We start from the raw sequence: 20,988 nt of genomic DNA, 5'->3' as shown, positions 1-20,988 counted from the left end.
ACTGGTTTTGATGAGGACTCTGATTTCACACCAGAAAGAAAAACAAGTGAGAAATCAAACACCTTTTGCACAGCAAAGAAAATCATCAACAAAATGAAATGGTAATCTATATAATGGAAGACATATTTACAAACCATGTTTCTAATAAGGGGATAATATTCAAAATATATAAAAAACTCCAATAACTCAATCCAACAACTCCAACTCTCACATCCATACATGACTACTGGAAAAACCATAGCTTGGACTAGACGGACCTTTGTTGGCAAAGTAGTATCTCTGCTTTTTAATATGCTGTCTAGGTGTGTCATAGCTTTTCTTCCAAGGAACAAGTGTCTTTTAATTTCATGGCTGCAGTCACCATTTGCAGTGATTATGGAGCCCAAGAAAATAAAGTCTGTCACTGTTTCCATTATCTCCCCATCTATTTGCCATGAAGTGATGGGACCAGATGCCACGATCTTAGTCTTCTGAATGTTGAGTTTTCAGCCAGCTTTTCACTCTCCTCTTTTACCTTCATTATGAGTCTCTTTAGTTCCTCTTTGCTTTCTAAGCCATAAGAGTGGTATCATCTGCACATCAGAGGTTACTGGTATTTCTCCTTACAATCTTGATTCCATCTTGTGATTCATCCACCCTGGCATTTCACATCATGTACTCTGCATATAAGTTAAATAAGCTGGGTGACAATATACAGCCTTGACGTGCTCCATTCCCTGATTCTGAAGCAGTCTGTTGTTCCATGTCTGGTTCTAACTGTTGCTTCTTGACCTGCATACAGAGTCTTCAGGAGGCACGTAAGGTATTCTGGTATTCCCATCTCTTTAAGAATTTTCCACAGTTTGTTGTGATCCACACAGTCAAAGGCTGAAGTAGAAGCAGATGAAGCAGAAGTATTTCTGGAATTCTCTTGTTTTTTCCAGAATGTTTTTCTGGAATTCTCTTGCTTTTTCTATGATCCAACGGATGCTGGGGCAATTTGATCTCTGGTTCTTTTCTGCCTTTTCTAAATCCAGCTTGCACATCTGGAAGTTCTTGGTTCACGTACTGTTGAAGCCTAGCTTGGAGGATTTTGAGAATGACCTTGCTAGCATGTGAAATGAGTGCAATTGTGCAGTAGTTTGATCGTTAGAAGCCTAAGGAATAATAAACACCCCCAAATCTCCTCCCCGTTTTAGTATGGAACTTAATGGCCAAACAAGCATCACCAGCAAAGACAACTAGTCCAATCTGAATATGTAAAGGGGAAATAATCCTCTAGGGTTTCACTGGAAAGACAGAGTAGACAGACCCTGCCTGTGTTATGCTCTGGGTGACCACTGGTTAGCACTGAAACTCTAGAATAGAAAAACATGTGTTTGTATTTTCAGGGACAAACAATAAGGAGAATGCCAGGGAAGATGGCCTCCTATTTGACAGGAGGGAGCCCAATACTTAAGAGGAAGGGACACAACTGAAAGTTCGAAAAGGGAGGCCTAGAACTTGACCAATAAGATAAGTTCTCAAGGAGACATAACCTAAGACAAAAATGGAGAAAAAAATAGCTCATTTCAGTGTAATGAAAGGCCCAAGAATGAGAAACCCTAAGGAGGTGTCACTTGACCAAATTATTTTTCATTTATACACTATAGTAGCAAATAGAACCTAGGAAAAAAAATCACACTGGATTGCACATGATTTTTATTAAGCAGTCTGTCTCATTACAGAGAACTCACAGGCCGTTAGTTATGATATTGGAGTAAGAAGCTGGGCAGCCAACATGATTACCAAATGTCATCTGGTTCCTCGTGAGAAAAGGCCGCAAAACTAAATTAGGGAAAGACAAAAATTTTTTTAATCTGTTATATTCTTTTCAAGTTTATTCTGTTATCTCTATCATGTTCTCATTCCTTTCCTGTGGGGTTTCTGCCCTTGCTCATGATTTTTATCAGTAATTTGACAGGTTAATAAAATGCAATAGATTTTTTTTTTTTTTGAAGTCAGTCATTTTGACTGATTCAGTTACAGGCAGACTCAAATATCTGAACACTTCCCTGGCTGAGAATGAACCAGCAATATGATAAATGGGGACACCATACCTTTTGTCCTTAGTGTCACTAGACGGCAGCGTGTCCAACTGTGAGCTCTCTCGGACCACCTTTTTGGAACTCTGACACAACGAGGAGGGGGGGAGAGGAATTTTGCAATTAGATGTATATTCATTTTATTTAAAACTTTATGATTTCTCTAAGAACTGTTTTTGAAATATATAAGTAACTGAGTCTATAAAAGCAGTGACTTTTAAACATGACATTCAGCAAGCACATCAGAATAAGCTACCTGGAAGGTATTCTCAACATAGTACATTAGACTTAGACAAAATGTTACTGTCTCAGGACTAACTCATTCATTATTCAATCATAGAGCTTTCATTTTATTTATCTCTTGTTCTGAAAATAATAAGATATCCCAACTTTTACAAACTTTGACAAATCAAAACTTCCTCCATCTTTTACTCAAACAAAACCCATGATTTGTCAGGAGTGTCAGATATTGAGAAGGCTGGAGCTCTATGTGACCTTCAGATTTTCTATGCTTTTCCCTTTGTCTCCAGTAGAGATGGCAGATCTTTACCACGAGGTTTTCGAGTACACCACAGAAGCCCTCAGCACTCCCCACCCACAGACGCCCGTCCACAGGATCAGCACCTTATCCGTGGTGTCCTCGTCTGGATTCTGTTGCATGATTTTCATGTATTTCTCTAAAGGATTTTCACCACTAACAGATTTAGATTTGTCTTTCATTTCCTCAACACTTGATTCGTATTCTTTTTCCATTTCCAACTTCAGTGATTGTTCAATTAGCCTCTGAAACAGATGGGTACCAGAATAGGAACTATACATCTTTTAGAACTAATAAGGGTTGAGAAACACACAGTAATGTAATCCTGATCCTTTACCTACAACCCGCATGCCACAGAACTGTTTTTTAATTGAAGTCACTGCTACCATCAAAGGGGCACAAGTGAAGTGGCCTGAGTAATCTGTCTGGGACCAGCCTAAGGGCCAGGAGCACATCAAAGAAAAGAGGACAGGGGAGCCCTGAAGCAAGAGGCTCTTTTTTTAACCTCATTTACGATGAGAAAATCAACCGCAAAACAAGGTCCTCCTCATTCATGAGCCTGTTGCGAGGCCCAGATGAGGATGCATGGGACTGGGCTGGCCCTGCTACCCTGAGCCAGAAGGCCTGTGTGCTCCACAGCTCTCCTCAGGCCGCCCAGGGCTGGTTCGCGTCCCTGCTCCTCCTAGGACTTGGAGACCCAGGGGGCTCCCTCTCCCACCAGCATCACTACCCTCTCCTGATCCAGCTTTTCGAGTTCTCGTCGCTCCCTCTGCAGAGTTTCCTGCCACTTGCTCTGCCTCTGCTCGTCTCCCTGCCTTCGTTCCCTGGCCTGCTGTTCTCGGAGTTTTTCTTCTTCCTTCTGTTCTCCAAGCGATTTCTGGTTGACACCTAATGGGACAGAAAATAACGAATAGCTTCCGGCAGCAGATTTTTCAGACAAACGCAGGATGGGTACGCAGGGGTCTTGCCAAGCCCCAGGGAGATGGTGCGATTGTCAGCCGCTTCCAAGCCCTCAGCCCCAAACCTGGCAGCGTGCCCCGCCCACCTCTCAAATGTGTCCCCATTCCCTCCTTCCTCGCCGAGGGAGCCCTGTATTTCTGCCTCTGCATCTGGTTCTGAGCCCGCCAGATCCTTAGCATTCTGACCCGATCATTCATCCCCATTTACTCCCACAGCATTCTGGTCACTACCCCCACCCTACTTCCACAGGGGTACAAGAGTCTCCTGCCCAGAGCAAGACAAAACCACCAACCACCCTCCCCTCCCCGCTCAGGCCACCTGGCCGTCACTCCATCCCCTCCAGGCAGATCCCTCCCTGGGGTTTGGGGTTGCCTCTGTCCCCATCATCCCCCATGTTTTCTCCTGTCCCTTTCTGGCCTCACACCGATGCTTCTACGGGGCGGTTCCCTGCCATCTGCACGTGGCAATCCCACAACGCTGGCTTCCTTTGCCGAGCTCACTCTGTGCTCTATCCACCAACCTCCAGGGCTTCAGGCTCCCACCTCTCCTCGTCCTGCTACTGCAGTGAGGGTCCTGACCACCCTTCACCCAGAGCACCAACACCACAGTCTGCACTCCCTGATACCAGTCTCTCAGCCTTCAAGCCAGTATGCTTGCTTAGCACCAGTCACCTCCCAAGGAGAAGGGAGGGACACACTGAGCGCTGTCTCCGCTCCGGTAGAGTCCAGACCACGGCAGCCGAGGCCCCGACAAGCGATCTTTTCCTATTGGACTGACTTCCTCCACCATCACCATCACTTGCACATCCGACCTCCACAAACCCCCTCCCAGCACATTCACTGTCACCTGACTCCAGCTGCTCTTCTCGTCCCCGCCTTTGCTCCCACAGTCTCCCCAGCTGGGCGTGCTCCCTCCCCATCTCTCCCCGGAAACTCCCCTCCTACCAGGTGAGCCCCCGGCCTAGCGTCCCCAGTGCCCCCTCTCCAGTGCCCGCCTTGTCCACAATGGTATGTGTCTACTTTCTGTTCCTTCTGGGCGTGGCCCAGGCTTCATTTGCTGACTCCTGAGAGCCCACAGCACAAGTCCCTGTGCCTCGTGGTTGAATTATCTTCCAATCCCATTGATGCTTATGTGGACTTTTCTCCTCCAGCCCTGGCTGAAAAACCTCATCTCTGAACCGCCCCCACCCCCCGCCCCCAACAGTGTGGAGAAACAGACAAATTCTCTAGTTCATCAGAGTACTCTGAATCTCTGTGCTGGGCCCTGGTTCCATATCACCCACGGAAGACAATACAGGCTTGTCTGGTCCTTGATCCTGGCCGTGAACCTGACTACCAGAGGCAGCCAGTACTCACTTCCATGGGCAGAAAGGCAATCCTCTGCTTGTTCCTGGGGGAGGTGGGTCACTCCTGAATGGTGCAGCCACACTTTTGAATACTCATTTTAGAAGACCTTATTATACTATCTAGTACCTCTCAGAGGCAGAACACCTATCTCCTCAGTTGGTTTCTCTTACTCTGTTATTTCTATTACCATCTCCTCCAGATGGCTGCCACTATCCCTATTGAATAGACTGGGGCTCCTTGGTGATGGCTTGCTGACCACCCCCTCCTCCACAACCCACCCCCCCCACCCTACTCTGAGATGCTCCACAAAGCAGGGGCTGATTGCAGGATGCCCAGCCCCCGGGAAAGTGCCTGGCACAGAAAAAGCTCTTGAACAAGCCATCCTGAATGGATGTTTTCCAGTGATTTACGCTGGACTCAGCAAAATCAACCCTCTCACAATCTTTCTTCTGTCAGCAATTCCTCCTGTTTCCGAGTACGGTGACTTCACACTGCCTACAAGAGGCTTTGCACAGCTTTGGGGGAGGATGGTTTTACTAGTAGGTGGTTTTACGTGAGAAAGAATGTGTACGAGGCTTCAATGCTTTGGTCCAAGGAGAGAAAAGGACCTGTCCACTGGCCAAGGCCAGAACTACTTCCACACGCTGGTGAGGGAAGGGGGAGCCTGCAGAAGAGATGGGGAGAGAAAGTGGGCCAGACAGGACGGAGGGGTATAATGACCACTTTTCCTTCAATGTCATCACTGTTTTGAAGACTGAAATGTAACAGGTTAACCATCCTAATTTTTTAAGGTATGAAGGAAGCAAACAGATAGAAAGAAAACAATATTAAATGTTATTATTGACATACCTTGTTAGTTAGAACAGAGGAAAACTCACCTGGGTACTGAAAGGAGATGGGCCTGGTGGGCACAGGGGCTGCAGCGCCATCCACGTGAGGCATGTCGCCGGCATGATGGAGGCCCTCTCTCTTGAATTGCCTTGGCACACTCCATCCATCTATAAGAAGTGTAAGTGAGTCTCCCCTAGCCCTCAGCAGCAGCAAGAGAAGAGAGGGTGGGGATAACTGCTTGCTGAGCACTGAAGTTTCAGACAAAGCAACTGGGCCAGCCCTTTCCTTACAGGGTTCCAGGAGCTCACTGGAGCCACTCGCCAATATATCTGCTTCTCCAAGCGTTCTTAGGAGATTCATTTACAAATTTGACTTGTTACTCAGTAGGGAAATCAGTCTAGTGACAGCAGAATTCATCTGGCTTGGTGAAAAACATCTGAATTCTATTTCAATTGCAGTGATTTAACAAAGTTACTGAAGTTGGTTCAAAGATTTCATAAAATATACTAAGCCCTTTCATTTCCCTGTTCAAAGTACTAGACATTCAGACTTGAGGATGAAGCTCTCAAGGCAAAACAATAGGTTAACACACAAATATAAAGACTTTCTGGGGGATGGGATCAAGATGGTGGAGGAGTAGGTCATGGAGCTCACCTTCTCCCACAAACACATCTGCATGTGGAATGATTCTCACTACTACGAAAACATCAACTAAACACTGGCAGACCACCTCAGACTTAACAGAAGGGCAAGAAAAACTCTAGGTAACTGGGTAGGATGAAAGAAAAAAAAAAAAAAAAGGAAGGAATTGGGAGGGGACCTGCACCCATGGGAGGGAGCTGTGAAAAAGGAAAGGTTTCCACACCCTGTGAGCTGAGGCTCAGCCTTCAGAGGTCAGAACCTGGGAGACAGCCTGAGGGGCTAGAGTATGGTGTGTTACAACCAAGGGAGTACAGCAAGAAGCCTGGATCAGCTAGGTTGTTCATGGGGTCACAAACACTTGCACATGACTTAGTGACTGAACAACAACTGATGGATACCTAGGTTGTTTCAAGTTTCTGGCTATTATGAATAAAGCTTCTACAGCCAAAAAAAAAAAAAAAAGACTTGGTAAGCCAGAAAGAACCTCAGAGCTGGTTGACACTACATTCCTATTGTTTAGTGAAGTAGTAGGCTCCGAGGTAGAACAATCTAAGGCAGGACCAAAGCCAGGACAACAATTTCTAGTCTCTGAAGCTAATACTCTTTAATCTCCATTCTGTAACTAAGGAAGGTTTTTCTAAATCTGAGGCAATTGATGGAACCATTATAATTCAAAGTAAAGTCACTTAAACATGTTCACGTTCCATAAAGTGGCGGGGGGAAGCAAATTTTAAGAAGTTACTTATTTTAAATCTGAGGCAATCCTAACCTTCACAAAATAAGGATTTATTTATAGGCTTCATTTACCCCATGAACAGTATGAAAAGGCAAAAAGATATGACACTGAAAGATGAACTGCCCAGGTCAGTAGGTCATGGAGCCCAATATGCTACTGGAGAAGAATGGAGAAATAACTCTAGAAAGAATGAAGTGACAGGGTCAAAGCAAAACAACACCCAATTGTACACATGACTGGTGATGGAAGTAAAGTCTGATGTTGTAAAGAACAATATTGCATAGGAACCTGGAATGTTAGGTTCATGAATCAAGGTAAATTGGAAGTGATCAAACAGGAGATGGCAAGGGTGAACACTGACATTTTAGGAATCAGTGAACTAAAATGGAGTGGAATGGGCAAATTTAACTCAGAGGACCATTATATTTACTACTGTGGGCAAGAATCCCTTAGAAGAAATGGAGTAGCCATCATAGTCGACAAGAGTCTGAAATGCTGTACTTGGGTGCAATCTCAAAAACGACAGAATGATATCTGTTCGTTTCCAAGGCAAACCATCCAATATCAAGGTAATCCAAGTCTATGCCCCGACCAGTAATGCTGAAGAAGCTGAAGTCAAACGGTTCTATGAAGACATACAAGACCTTCTAGAACACCCAAAAAAGATGTCCTTTTCATTATAGGGGACTGGAATGCAAAAGTAGGAAGTTAAGAGATACCTGGAATAACAGGTAAATTTGGCCTTGGAGTACAAAATGAAGCAGGGCAAAGGCTAATAGAGATTTGCCAAGAGAACGCACTGGTCATAGCAATACCCTCTTCAAACAACACAAGAGAAGACTCTACACATGGACATCACCAGATGGTCAATACTGAGATCAGACTGATTATATTCTTTGCTGCCAAAGATGGAGAAGCTTTATACAGTCAGCAAAAACAAGACTGGGAGCTGACTATAGCTCAGATCACGAACTCCTTATTGCCAAATTCAGACTTAAATTGAAGAAAGTAGGGAAAACCACTAGACCATTCAGGTATGACCTAAATCAAATCCCTTACAATTATACAGTGGAAATGACATATAGATTCAAGGGCTTATATCTGATAGACAGAGTGCCTGAAGAACTATGGATGGAGGTTCGTGATATTGTACAGGAGGCCATGATCAAGACTATCCCCAAGAAAAAGAAATGCAAAATGGTTGTCTGAGGAAGCCTTACAAATAGCTGAGAAAAGAAGAGAAGCTAAAGGCAAAGGAGAAAAGGAAAGATATATCCATTTGAATGCAGAGTTCCAAAGAAGAGCAAGGAGAGAGAAGAAAGCCTTCCTCAGTGATCAATGCAAAGAAATAGAAGAAAACAATAGAATGGGAAAGACTAGAGATCTCTTCAAGAAAATTAGAGATACTATGGGAAAATTTAATGCAAAGATGGGAACAATAAAGGACAGAAATGGTATGGACCTAACAGCAGCAGAAGATATTAAGAAAAGGTGGCAAGAATACACAGAAGAACTATACAAAAATGATCTTCATGACCCAGATAACCACGATGGTATGATCACTCACCTAGAGTCAGACATCCTGGAATGCAAAGTCAAGTGGGCCTTAGAAGCATCACTTTGAACAAAGCTAGTGGAGATGATGGTATTCCAGTTGAGCTATTTCAAATCCTAAAAGATAATGCTGTTAAAGTGCTACACTCAATATGCAAGCAAATTTGGAAAACTCAGCAGTGGCCACAAGACTGGAAAAGGTCAGTTTTCACTGCAATACCAAAGAAAGGCAATGCCAAAGAATGCTCAAACTACTGCACAACTGCACTCATTTCACACGCTAGCAAAGTAATGCTCAAAATTCTCCAAGCCAGGTTTCAACAGTATGTGAACTCTGAGCTTCCAGATGTTTAAGCTGGATTTAGAAAAGGCAGAGGAACCAGAGATCAAATTGCCAACATCCACTGGATCAGTGAAAAAGCAAGGGAATTCCAGAAAAACATATACTTCTCCTTTATTGACTATGCCAAAGCCTTTGACTGTGTGGATCACAACAAACTGTGGGAAATTCTGAAAGAGATGGGAATATCAGACCACCTTACCCGCCTCCTGAGAAATCTGTATGCAGGTCAAGAAGCAACAGTTAGAACTGGTCATGGAACAATGGACCAGTTCCAAATTGGGAAAAGAGTATATCAAAGCTGTATATCATCACCCTGCTTATTTAACTTATATGAAGAGTACATCATGCAAAATGCCATGTTGGATGAAACACAAGCTGGAATCAAGATTCCTGGGAGAAATATCAATCACCTCAGATATGCAGATGACACCACCCTTATGGCAGAAAGTGAAGAGGAACTCAAAAGCCTATTGATGAAAGTGAAAGTGGAGAGTGAAAAAGTTGGCTTAAAGCTCAACATTCAGAAAACAAAGATCATGGCATCCGGGCCCACCACTTCATGGGAAATAGATGGGGAAACAGTGGAAACAGTGTCAGACTTTATTTCTCTGGGCTCCAAAATCACTACAGATGGTGACTGCAGCCATGAAATTAAAAGACGCTTACTCCTTGGAAGAAAAGTTATGACCAACCTAGATAGCATGTTCAAAAGCAGAGACATTACTTTGCCAACAAAGGTTCGTCTAGTCAAGGCTATGGTTTTTCCTGTGGTCATGTATGGATGTGAGAGTTGGACTGTGAAGAAGGCTGAGCGCCGAAGAATTGATGCTTTTGAACTGTGGTGTTGGAGAAGACTCTTGAGAGTCCCTTGGACTGCAAGGAGATCCAACCAGTGCATTCTGAAGGAGATCAGCCCTGGGATTTCTTTGGAAGGACTGATGCTAAAGCTGAAACTCCAGTCCTTTGGCCACCTCATGCGAAGAGTTGACTCATTGGAAAAGACCCTGATGCTGGGAGGGATTGGGGGCAGGAGGAGAAGGGGACGACAGAGGATGAGATGGCTGGATGGCATCACTGACTCAATGGACGTGAGTCTCAGTGAACTCCGGGAGTTGGTGATAGACAGGGAGGCCTGGCGTGCTGCGATTCATGGGGTCGCAAAGAGTCGGACACGATTGAGCAACTGATCTGATCTGATCAGATATGCAGATGACACCACCCTTATGGCAGAAAGCAAAGAGGAACTAAAGAGCCGCTTGATGAAAGTGAAAGAGGAGAGTGAAAAAGCCGGCTAAAACTCAAGATTCAAAAAACTAAGATCATGGCTTCTGGTCCCATCACTTCACGGCAAAATCATGGGGAAACTATGGAAACAGTGACAGACTTTAACGACTGAGAGACTTCACTTTCACTTTTCACTTTCCTGCATTGGAGAAGGAAGTGGCAACCCACTCCAGTGTTCTTGCCTGGAGAATCCCAGGGACGGGGGAGCCTGGTGGGCTGCCGTCTATGGGGTCGCACAGAGTCAGACATGACTGAAGTGACTTAGCAGCAGTAGCAGCAAAATCACTGCAGATGGTGACTGTAGCCATGAAATTAAAAGACGCTTCATCCTTGGAAGAAAAGTTATGAACAATCTAGACTGCATATTAAAAAGCAGAGACATTACTTTGCCAACAAAGGACCATCTAGTCAAAGCTATGGTTTTTCCAGTAGTCACTTATACATATGAGAGTTGGACTATAAAGAAAGCTGAGTGCTGAAGAATTGATGCTTTTGAACTGTGGTGTTGGAGAAGACTCTTGAGAGTCCCTTGGACTGCAAGGAGATCAAACCAGTCAATCCTAAAGGAAATCAATCCCAATATTCATTGGATGAACTGATGCTGAAGCTGAAGCTCCAATACTTTGGCCACCTGATGCAAAAAATGACTCATTTGAAAAGACCCTGATGCTGGGAAAGATTGAAGGCAGGAGGAGAAGGGGACAACAGAGGATGAGATGGTTGGATGGCATCAATGACTTGATGGACAAAAGTTTGAGCAAGCTCCAGAACTTGGTGATGGACAGGGAAGCCTGGCATGCTGCAGTCCATGGGGTCACAAAGAGTTGCACACAACTGAGCGACTGAACTGACAGGCTTAGCTCTGATTTGCAATTGTTGTTGTTCAATCCCTAAGTCATGTCCGACTCTGTGACCCCATGGACTGCAGCACACCAGGCTTCCCTGTCCTTCACTAACTCCTGGAGTGTGCTCAACTCATGTCCATCCAACCATCTCATCCTCTGTTGCACACTTCTCTTCCTGCCCTCAGTCTCTCCCTAACTTTGCAATTTAGTTACCCTGAAATTTTTTAAAAATGGAACTGAGAACCTAAAAATCTTCATGATACAAAAACATGGCACTATATCTGTATCACTGATTTTATCAGAAAATAAAAATGTGTTACTTTGTAACTGTTTTGCATTTTGTAACAATCAGTATGTTTTGCCAAAACATTTTACATTTTGAAACAAGTTCTACATATAAAAGCAAGTATTAATATTTAAACTTACATTCAAAAGATGGTTCAAATCCCTCGTTATCCTTAAAAACTAGCTTGTCCGGATTTGAAAATTCACTTTTGTCTTGAAGTTCTGTATGTCTTTGATAAAGACTGGATGGGAAGAATAAAATTCAAGAATGTGAAACTTTAATAATATAAGACATAAGAGCAGAGGGTGATGAAAAGCCTTTTGGGATTTGAGAAAATAGTTCAGAAAATTAATTTTTCATGGACACATAGTGAATAGGAGCTACTCTGCACTGGGTGCTCTCCATGCACCAGACATCATTCCAAACCATTAATACGCATTAACTCAGTCACTCTTCCACACTGCCTCATGCCATGAGTTGGGTACTACCATTGTTAAGAAAGAATATCCTGGCACTCTCAAAGCTGTTCCAAGGAGGAATTTTTATTTAAAGAACTTGAAAATTTTTTCAAAAAGTTCTTTACACCATTAGCATGAGCCAGCTGAAGATGTGTCCTGCCTCTCTTCTTGGCTTTAACACAGAAAGACTGATACGAGAAAACATTACCTACTTTAGGACCAGACAAGCACCTGTGGTAGTTCTCACCTTTGTACAGTAGATGAGCATCAACACACAGACGCCCAGGCCTGAGCCGAGAGAGGAGTCAGAATCTCCTACCGTGGGGACTAGGCACAGGTAGAAGGCCTACCCTTGACTTGAATCTCAGCCTGCTGCCCACCCCCGCCCCCAAGCTTCTCGACACACCCACCCCATGCTGCTTCAGCCCAGGTATCCTAGGACTAACTACCACTTTTGAATTTGTTTCAGTGATTGACACTGTGGAACCTTATTTGTTTACATTTAAATGCCTAAATATTTGTAAGTGACTTTTTAATGATGTATAAAACTATTTAACGTTTACAGTGAATTGGTTTGCATTTGCAAATTTTTTATGTGTTTTATCTTTATAAACCAAGTCTATTCACAGAACTATGAAGATGCTTATTAATACCCAAGTACATATACTATAGGTCTTCCCTGGTAGCTCACTTGGTAAAGAATCTGCCTGCAATGCAGGAGACCCCGGTTTGATTCCTGGGTCAGGAAGATCCACTGGAGAAGGGATAGGCTACCCACTCCAGCGTTCTTGGGCTTCCCTTGTGGCTCAGCTGGTAAAGAAATCTGCCTGCAATGTGGGAGACCTGGGTTTGATCCCTGGGTTGGGAAGATCCCCTGGAGAAGGGAAAGGCTACCCTCTCCAGTATTCTGGCCTGGAGAATTCCGTGGACTGTATAATCCATGGGGTCACAAAGAGTCAGACATGACTGAGCGACTTCTACGCATACACTATACATCAAGTTTAGCAAACAAGTAGAATCTTTTTTTCCTCCAGGCAATAATTCAAATGATTCTCAGAGATCATGCATCTTATAATCTGACTGCAAATTCTATCCTGCCACGTGGTCTTTAACATCACCTAAAAAAATGGAGCCAGTCCTGGCTGAGACCACAGGAAGCTAACCAGCCTCAGCAGAGGCCAGGCAGAGAACGAGGTACTTACCTGGTTTTCTGCTCCAGAGGGCTGGAGAGCGAGTGCACCGAAATGTGCCTGGACTCTGCAGGCGAAGGCTGTGGCTTTCTGTCAGGACAGGTGGTGGTGACAGTGGACCGGCCCAGACCTACGGGGCAGGAGCAACCAGGAAAAGCACGTTACAAACTGCATGGAGAAGATGGCAGTGCAGCTTCTAGAGACTTCTACCACTTTGAAAATGCATTCGATCATCTTTGCAAGCAGTGGGGTATGTGAAAATTATCCACAAAACTAACAATTCAGGCGTGAAAATGAAACTTCAGTGATAACAGGAGAACACATGAAACTAACCAGCAGCCAAAGAAAAGCCACAGTCACTCTAAAAACCTCCACGTGCCAAGCAAAATGCTGGCACTTGACCCTCCATCCTACGGCCTGCACACCACCTGTAACCTGGGGTGGGGGAGTCAGGGTTCCCTAGGAGCCCACAGTTCAGAGGCTCCCATGACTCCCAGTTTATCAGCCTCCAGCTGCACTGTTACCCAGAGGAGATGGGGGATGAGGAGCAACTGACCCCCAACCAGAGCATCCACAGGCCTGTGTCCATAGCTCACCTTCCAGGTATGTTTCACTATCGAGGCTTCTCGGTTTGGGGAGTGGCGTGGAGGAGAGTCGCCTGGAGGCTGTGCTCTTGTGTGACCTTGAGGCCATGCTGCTGGGCACCTCGGACACCTCGCTGTCATCCCCTCCACGCGTGCTTACTGGAGGCTGCTGAGAGGTGACTCTGGCATCCATAAAAACACACCTCTCGGGAACAGCTGCAGTGATGTTCTTGAGAGTCCCCGGCAGACACAGCAAGGGTGGGCTCCTGGCTGCCAAGCGGCTCTTGGTAGGGCACTGACTGACCCTTTGATGGTAGTTCTGGAAAGCTTTTTCCAGGCACTCTGCTTCTTGCTCCAGCTCTCTCACCCTCACCTTAGTACTGGCTACAAACTCGAGGTCAGAATCAGGGGAACTTCCCTCTGCGCTGGCATTTGGGTATCTGGGGATCCGCGGTGTAACTGGGCCTGCTGTCGCCTCCTCTTGTCTCAGAGGATTTTTCAAGAAATCCCCACTGATGTCGCCATCACGAGGTCCCACCCTGGTGCTCATTAACCCGCTGATGGAGCGATTCAGCAGAGAGTGGCTCGGGTTGTGGTACACTTCGTTCTCTAGTGCTGCAGGTCACAAACAGAGTGTGAGACAGGAAGGGAAGAGGTGGAGAACCAAACTGAAACGTTTCAGCAATTTTTTGTTGAAAAATCAACTAGCACATTAAACAGTCTGTGGCGTGTGATCAAGATGGTGGAGTAGTAAGATGTGAAGCTCATCTCTGCCCACAATACATCAACAATACATCTACATGTAGAGTGATTTGCACAGAATATCTACTGAACACTGGCAGAAGATCTCAGACCTCTGAAAGGGCAAGAAAATCTCCATGGAACCAGGAAGGACAAAAGGGAAAAAAAAGCAAGGAAGAAGTTGGGACAGGATCTGTATCCTCAGGAGGGTGCTATAAAAGAGGCAAGGTTCCTGCACCCCATGAGATCAGCCAAGATGGAGGTGAGCTCCAGAGCCTCTGGAGAAGAACGCAGCCTCTGGAGTGCAGCAGCTGGGACGGAGAGACCTGCACAAAAGGTCAGCACCACTGCCCTATACTCCCCAGCCCGAGACATGTGTCCTCCCATGCAGGCAGGAGCTGGGTGCTGAAGCTCACGCTTCAGAAATCAGACCCAGGGAGAGGGCTAGGGTGGGCTGTATGGAAACAGCCTGAAGGGGCTGGAGTCTGGAGCAGTCGCTCCTGAGGGTATACATGGAAGAAGCTTGGGCCACCTTAGAGGCCAGGTGTTACTGATGGTTGGGGTGTGTGAGGGGAGTGGTGGGACGCACTACTGCAGCCTCTTCCGCTGTTCACACTTTCAGGTGGCATGACACGGCTTACAGGAGCTTCAAGAGGGGTCACGAGCTGCAGCAACCACCACCTGCATGCCACAGGCTTCAGGATCGGTTCTGAGCCTCTGCTGTGACTTACTCCCCACACCTCAGGCTACAGAAGCAGTCTTGAATGGCCACCACTGCCGCCCTTCTGGGCTCCAGCAGTGGTCTCAAGCCGTCAATGATCCCATCGCATGCTCTGGGAGTGTGTGAGATCCTCCACCAATGCTGAGAACCTCAGGACTGGGCACCAGCCACTGTACCTGCACACCCTGATTATAAGGGGATAATGACCATGGCCAGCACACGCTGAGCAAAGAGGTCACAGGCATCCATATCAAAAAACAGCCCTCATGCCAAACAAACACTAAACCCACAGAAGCTACACAGTGATGCTTCCGCATATAAATAGTCCCCCAAGACCACAACAGATATATTTCTCTTCTGTAAGTTTGAGAGAGAAAATTAAGTAAAATGAAGCAAAGGAACCACTCCCAGTTAAAAGACCAAGATAATTCCCTTGAAAGAACAAACAATGAAACAGACCTCTTCAGTTTAACAGACACTGATTTCAAAAAAGATAATGAAAATATTAAAGGGAGTAAGAAAAAGTGTCAGTAAAAATGCAGAGTACTGTAAAAAAGGGACTAGAAACGATAAAGAGGAAGCAAGAGAATTACAAAACTCATTGCTGAGATGAAAACTGAACTAAAGGCAATGAATTATGTAGAAAAACAAGCAATTCCCTGGTGGTACGGTGGTTAGGACTCCACACTTTCACTGCTGAGGGTGTGGGTTCAATCCCTGGTCAGGGTACTAAGATCCTGCAAGTCATGTGGCATGGCCAAAACAAAACAAAACCAGTAACACCAAAGAATGAATAAGTGACCCAGAAGACAGAATAATGTAAATCACCCATTCAGGACAGCAGAGAGAAAGCCAAATGAAAAAAAAAAAAAAAAAAAGAAACCTAAACAAAAGACCTGAAAGTAGTCAGTCATGTCCAACTCTTGGTGACCCCATGGACTATACAGTTCATGGAATTCTCCGGGCCAGAATACTGGAGAGGGGAGCCTTTATCTTCTCCAGTGGATCTTCCCAACCCAGAGATCAAACCCAAGTCTCCCACATTGTGGGCAGATTCTTTACCAGCTGAGCCACAAGGGAAGCCCAAGAATGCTGGAGTGGGTAGCCTATCCCTTCTCCAGTGGATCTTCCCAACCCAGGAATCGAACTGGGGTCTCCTGCACTGCAGGCAGATTCTTTACCAATTGATCTAGAGACCTATGGGACAATAAAAAGCACGCCAAGCTATACATAATAGGGATTCCAGAAGAGGAAGAAAGAGAAAAGATCAAAAATGTATTTGAAGAAATCACGGCTGAAAACTTCCCAAACCTGAAGATGTAAACAGATATCTGGTGCAGGAAGCAGACAGGGTTCCACATAAGGTAAACTCAAAGAGACCTACACCAAGGCATATTCTAGTTAAAAAATGGCAAAAGTTAAAGAGAGGATTCTAAAGACAGCAAGAGAAAGAGAGTAAGAAAACATAGATTTTTTTCCCCCACTTCCTAGAATATTTTAGAGCCTATATGGCTACCAGTCTAAGGCAAGTAGATAAAGGATGGAGTTAACATACTTGAAAAACAGGGTAACTACAAATCAAAAACATACAACAGATTCACAAAAACCAAAAAGAAGAAAACATAAGTATAACACAAAAGAAAATCATCAAACCACACAAAGGAAAACAAAAAGAAATGGACAAATATAAAATCAATGGGAAAACAAGCCTTAAAATGGCAATAAATGTATATCTAACAGTAATCACTTTAAATGTAAATGGACTGAATGCACCAATCAAAAGACCCAGTGATTGACGGGATTAAAAAAAACAAGAGCTTAGGGCAAAGGACACAGACTGAAAGTAAGGAGATATAAAAAGATATTTTAACCAAAGAGAAATGAAAAGAAAGCAGGGATCACAATACTTTAATCAGACAAAATAGACTTTAACACAAAGGTCATAAAAAAAGATAATGAAGGACACTTTATAATGATAAAAGGATCAATACAAGAAGAAGATTTTACATGTGTTAACCTAAAATATATGTGCCTAACATAGAAGCACCCAAACACATAAAACAAACACAAACAGATATAAAGAGATAAATTCACAAGAATATGATAATGGTAGGAGACTTTAACACCCCACTCCCATCAATGGACAGATCTTCTATGCAAAATAATAATAAAACAACAGAGATCCTAAATGGTACAACAGAGCAGTTAGACCTAATTGGTATTTTCATGGCATTATATCCAAGAACAAAAAACCAATACACATTCCTTTCAACTGTGCATGGAACAGTCTCTACAACTGACCACATGCTGGAGCACAAACAAGCCTCAACATATCTAATGGTACAGAAATTATCACACATCTTTTCTGACTATAAACGCATGAAACTAGAAATTAACCACAGAAAAAGAAATGGGGAAAGACTAAACAATATGCTACTGGAAAACCAATGGATCAACGAGGAAACCAAAGTGGAAATTTAAAAATACCTTAAAACAAATGACAGTGAAAACAGAACCATACAAAATCTAAGGGACATAGCAAAAGCAGTTCTTAGAAGTTCACAGTAATACAGGCCTTCCTCAAAAAAAAAAAAAAAAAACAAGAAAAATCTCAAATAAACAATGTAACATACCACCTAAAAGAATCAGAAAAAGAACAAACAAAACCTAAAGTCAGCAGAAAGAAGGAATAAAGATAGAAAATAAAGTAGCAATTAAAAAATGGAAAAAGTCAATAAAACCAAGAGCTGGGTCTTTGAAAGAGTAAATAAAACTGATAAACCTCTGGCCAGGCTCACCAAGAAAAGAGAAAGAACCCAAATAAACAAAATAAGAAATTAAAAAAGAGATACAACAGCCAATACCACAGAAATACAAAAAAAAAAAAAACTAAGGGAATACTAAGAACAATTATATGCCAATAAATTTGACAACTTAGAAGAAATGGACAACTCTGTAGAAATATAGAGCTCACCAAAACTGAATCAAGAAGAAATAATTTGAACAGACTGATCACTAGAAGTGAAAGAGAATCTGTAATTAAAACAAACAAACAAAAAAATCCATACAGACAAAGTACAAGACCAGATGTCTTCACAGGTGAATTCTTCCAAATATACAAAGAAGAACTTATACAGATCCTTCTTAAACTCTTACAAAAACTTGAGGAGGTAGGAACACTCACAAAGATCTTCTATGAAACCACTGTCACTCTGATACCAAAACCAAAGACACCACCAAAAAAGAAAATTACAGATCAGTATCTTTGATGAATATAGATGAAAAATTCCTCAGCAAACTATTAGCAAATTGAATCCAACAATACATACAAAAGATCATATACACAACCCACATGAAATTCATCCCAAGCTCACAAGAATGGTTCAACGTACACAAATCAATGTGAAACACCACATAAACAAAAGACAAAAACCACACGATCATCTCAATAGATACAGAAAAACCATTTGAGAAAACTCAACATCCAGTCAAGACAAAACTCTTACTAAGGTGGGTATAGAGGGAACATGTCTGAACACAATAAACCATTTATGAAAAACCCACAGCCAACGTCATACTCAATGGTGAAAAGCCAAAAGCCTTTCTAGTAAAATTTAGAACAAGACAAGGATGCCCACTCTAACCTCTTCTATTCAATACAGTACTGAAAGCTCTAGCCACAACAATTAGACAAGAAAAATAATAGGTATCCAAATTGGAAGGGAAGAGGTAAAATTGCCACTATATGCAGATGACATGAAACTACACATACAGAAAATCCTAAGGACTGTACACAAAAACTACTATTTCTAATAAATGAATTCAGCAAAGTAGCAGGATACAAGATTAACCTTCAGAAACCAGTTGCATTTCTTTACACTAACAATGAAATATTAGAAAGGGAATGTAAAAAAACAGTACCTTTTAAAATTACTTCCCCCTCCAAAAAAATGAAAAATAAACTTGACCGAGGTGAAAGATTTATACATTGAGAACTATAAAATAGGATTCTTTACCAGCTGAGCCACCAGAAACACCCAAGATACAGGAGTGGGTAGCCTATCCCTTCTCCAGTGGATCTTCCAGACCCAGGAATTGAACTGGTGTCTCCTGCACTACAGGTGGAATCTTTACCAGCTGAGTTACTAGGGAAGCCCATCAAATATTAATAAAGGAAATTAAAGAGGATTCAAAGAAATGGAAAGATATCCCATGCTCTTGGACTGGAACAATACTGTTAAAATGGCAATACTACCCAAAGAAATCTATAGATTTAATGTGATCTCTATCAAATTACCCATTATATTTCTTCAAAGAACTAGAATAATCAATCCTAAAATTTATATGGAACCATAAAAGACCCAGAATTGCCAAAGTAATCCTGAGGGGAAAAAAAAAAAAAAAAAACAAGCCAGAAGGCATAACCCTTCCAGACTTCAGACAATACTACAAAGCTACTGTAATTAAAACATCATCGTACTGACACAAAAACAGACATATGCATTAATGGAATAGAATAGAGAGCCCATAAATAAACCCACACATCTACAGTCAATTAATCTTCAACAAAGGAGGCAATAATATACAATGGGAAAAACACAGTCTGTTCAACAAGTGGTGCTGGGAAAGCTGAAGAGCTGCATGTAAATCAACAAAATCAGAACACACCCTCTCACCATACACAAAAATAAACTCCAAATAGCTTAAAGACTTAAACATAAAACATGATACTATAAAATTCCTAGAAGAGATCATAGGAAAATATTCTCTGACATAAATCACAGCAATTTTTTCTTAGGTCAGTCTCCCAAGGCAATAGAAATAAAAACAAAAATAAACAAATGAGACCTAATCAAATGTACAAGCCTTTGCACAGCAAAAGAAACCATAAACAAAACAAAAAGACAACCTATACAATGGGACAAAATATTGCTAACAATGCTACTAACGAGGGCTTAATTTCCAAAATACATACACTCAATGGCAAAACAAACAAACAACTCAATTGAAAAATGGGAAAGAGTATGGAGGTTCCTCAGAAAAGTAAAAATAAATTACCATATGATCTAGTGATTCCACTCCTGGGCGTATATACAGACAAAACTCTAATCCAAAAAGACATATGCACCTGTATGTTGACAGCAGCACTATTCACAATAGCCGAGACATGGAAACAACCTAAACCTTCATCAACAGATGAGTGGATAAAGATGTGGTGTGTACACACACACACACACACACACAGAGGAATATTACCCAGTCATAAAAAAGAACAAAATAATGCCATTTGCAGCAACAGGGATGCAACTAGAGAATACCATACTAGGTGCAGTGAGTCAGAAAGAGAAAAACAAATACCATGTGGTATCGCTTCTATGTGGAATCTAACATATGACACAAATGAGCACATCTATGAAACAGAAACAGACTCTTAGACATTGAGAACAGACTTATGGCTGCCAAGGGGGAGGGCGTTGGGGGAGGGATGGAGTGGGAGGCTGGGGTTAGCGGATATAAGCTACTATGTATGGAAGGGGTAAACAACAAAGTTCTACCGTAGAGCACAGAGAACTATATTCAGTATCCTGTGATAAACTGTAATGGAAAACAGTACCAAAAGCAATTTATATATGTGTGTGTGTGTGTGTGTGTGTGCGCGTGCACGCGCGCAAGTGAATCATTTTGCTGTACAGCTGAATCAACACAATAGAGTAAATCAACTATACTTCAATAAAAAAAAAGTAGTTTGTAAAACCAAAGTTATGCCTGGTAGCTCAGAGGGTAAAGAATCTGCCTGCAATGCAGGTGACCTGGGTTCGATCCCTGGGTGGGGAAGCTCCCCTGGAGAAGGGAATGGCAACCTACT

The 20,988-nt window shown here is 43.0% G+C and overlaps 1 protein-coding gene across 19 annotated transcripts in view; it reads right to left on the bottom strand.

The window, feature by feature from the left end:
• Positions 1-1,667: 1,667 nt before the first annotated feature.
• OFD1 (OFD1 centriole and centriolar satellite protein) overlaps positions 1,668-20,988 on the bottom strand; it is a 60,523-nt gene continuing 41,202 nt past the window's right edge. For all 19 annotated transcript variants that reach the window (XM_086386738.1, XM_086386733.1, XM_086386721.1 and 16 more), the window contains 8 exons: positions 13,673-14,275; positions 13,089-13,206; positions 11,569-11,669; positions 5,786-5,905; positions 3,332-3,489; positions 2,688-2,846; positions 2,079-2,149; positions 1,668-1,806 (listed from right to left, as the gene is read on the bottom strand). In XM_086386738.1, the coding sequence (XP_086242864.1) occupies positions 1,764-1,806; positions 2,079-2,149; positions 2,688-2,846; positions 3,332-3,489; positions 5,786-5,905; positions 11,569-11,669; positions 13,089-13,206; positions 13,673-14,275 (1,373 nt within the window). In that variant the 3' untranslated portion in view covers positions 1,668-1,763. The remainder of the gene's footprint in view (positions 1,807-2,078; positions 2,150-2,687; positions 2,847-3,331; positions 3,490-5,785; positions 5,906-11,568; positions 11,670-13,088; positions 13,207-13,672; positions 14,276-20,988) is intronic.

The sequence above is a fragment of the Bos grunniens genome, chromosome X (assembly GCF_055505025.1).
Source record: "Bos grunniens cultivar Pamir isolate PY7600 chromosome X, Bosgru_T2T1.0, whole genome shotgun sequence".
Classification (NCBI taxonomy): Eukaryota; Metazoa; Chordata; class Mammalia; order Artiodactyla; family Bovidae; genus Bos; species Bos grunniens.
Note: the sequence above shows the minus strand (reverse complement) of the source record. Positions and strands in the feature narration are given on the sequence as shown.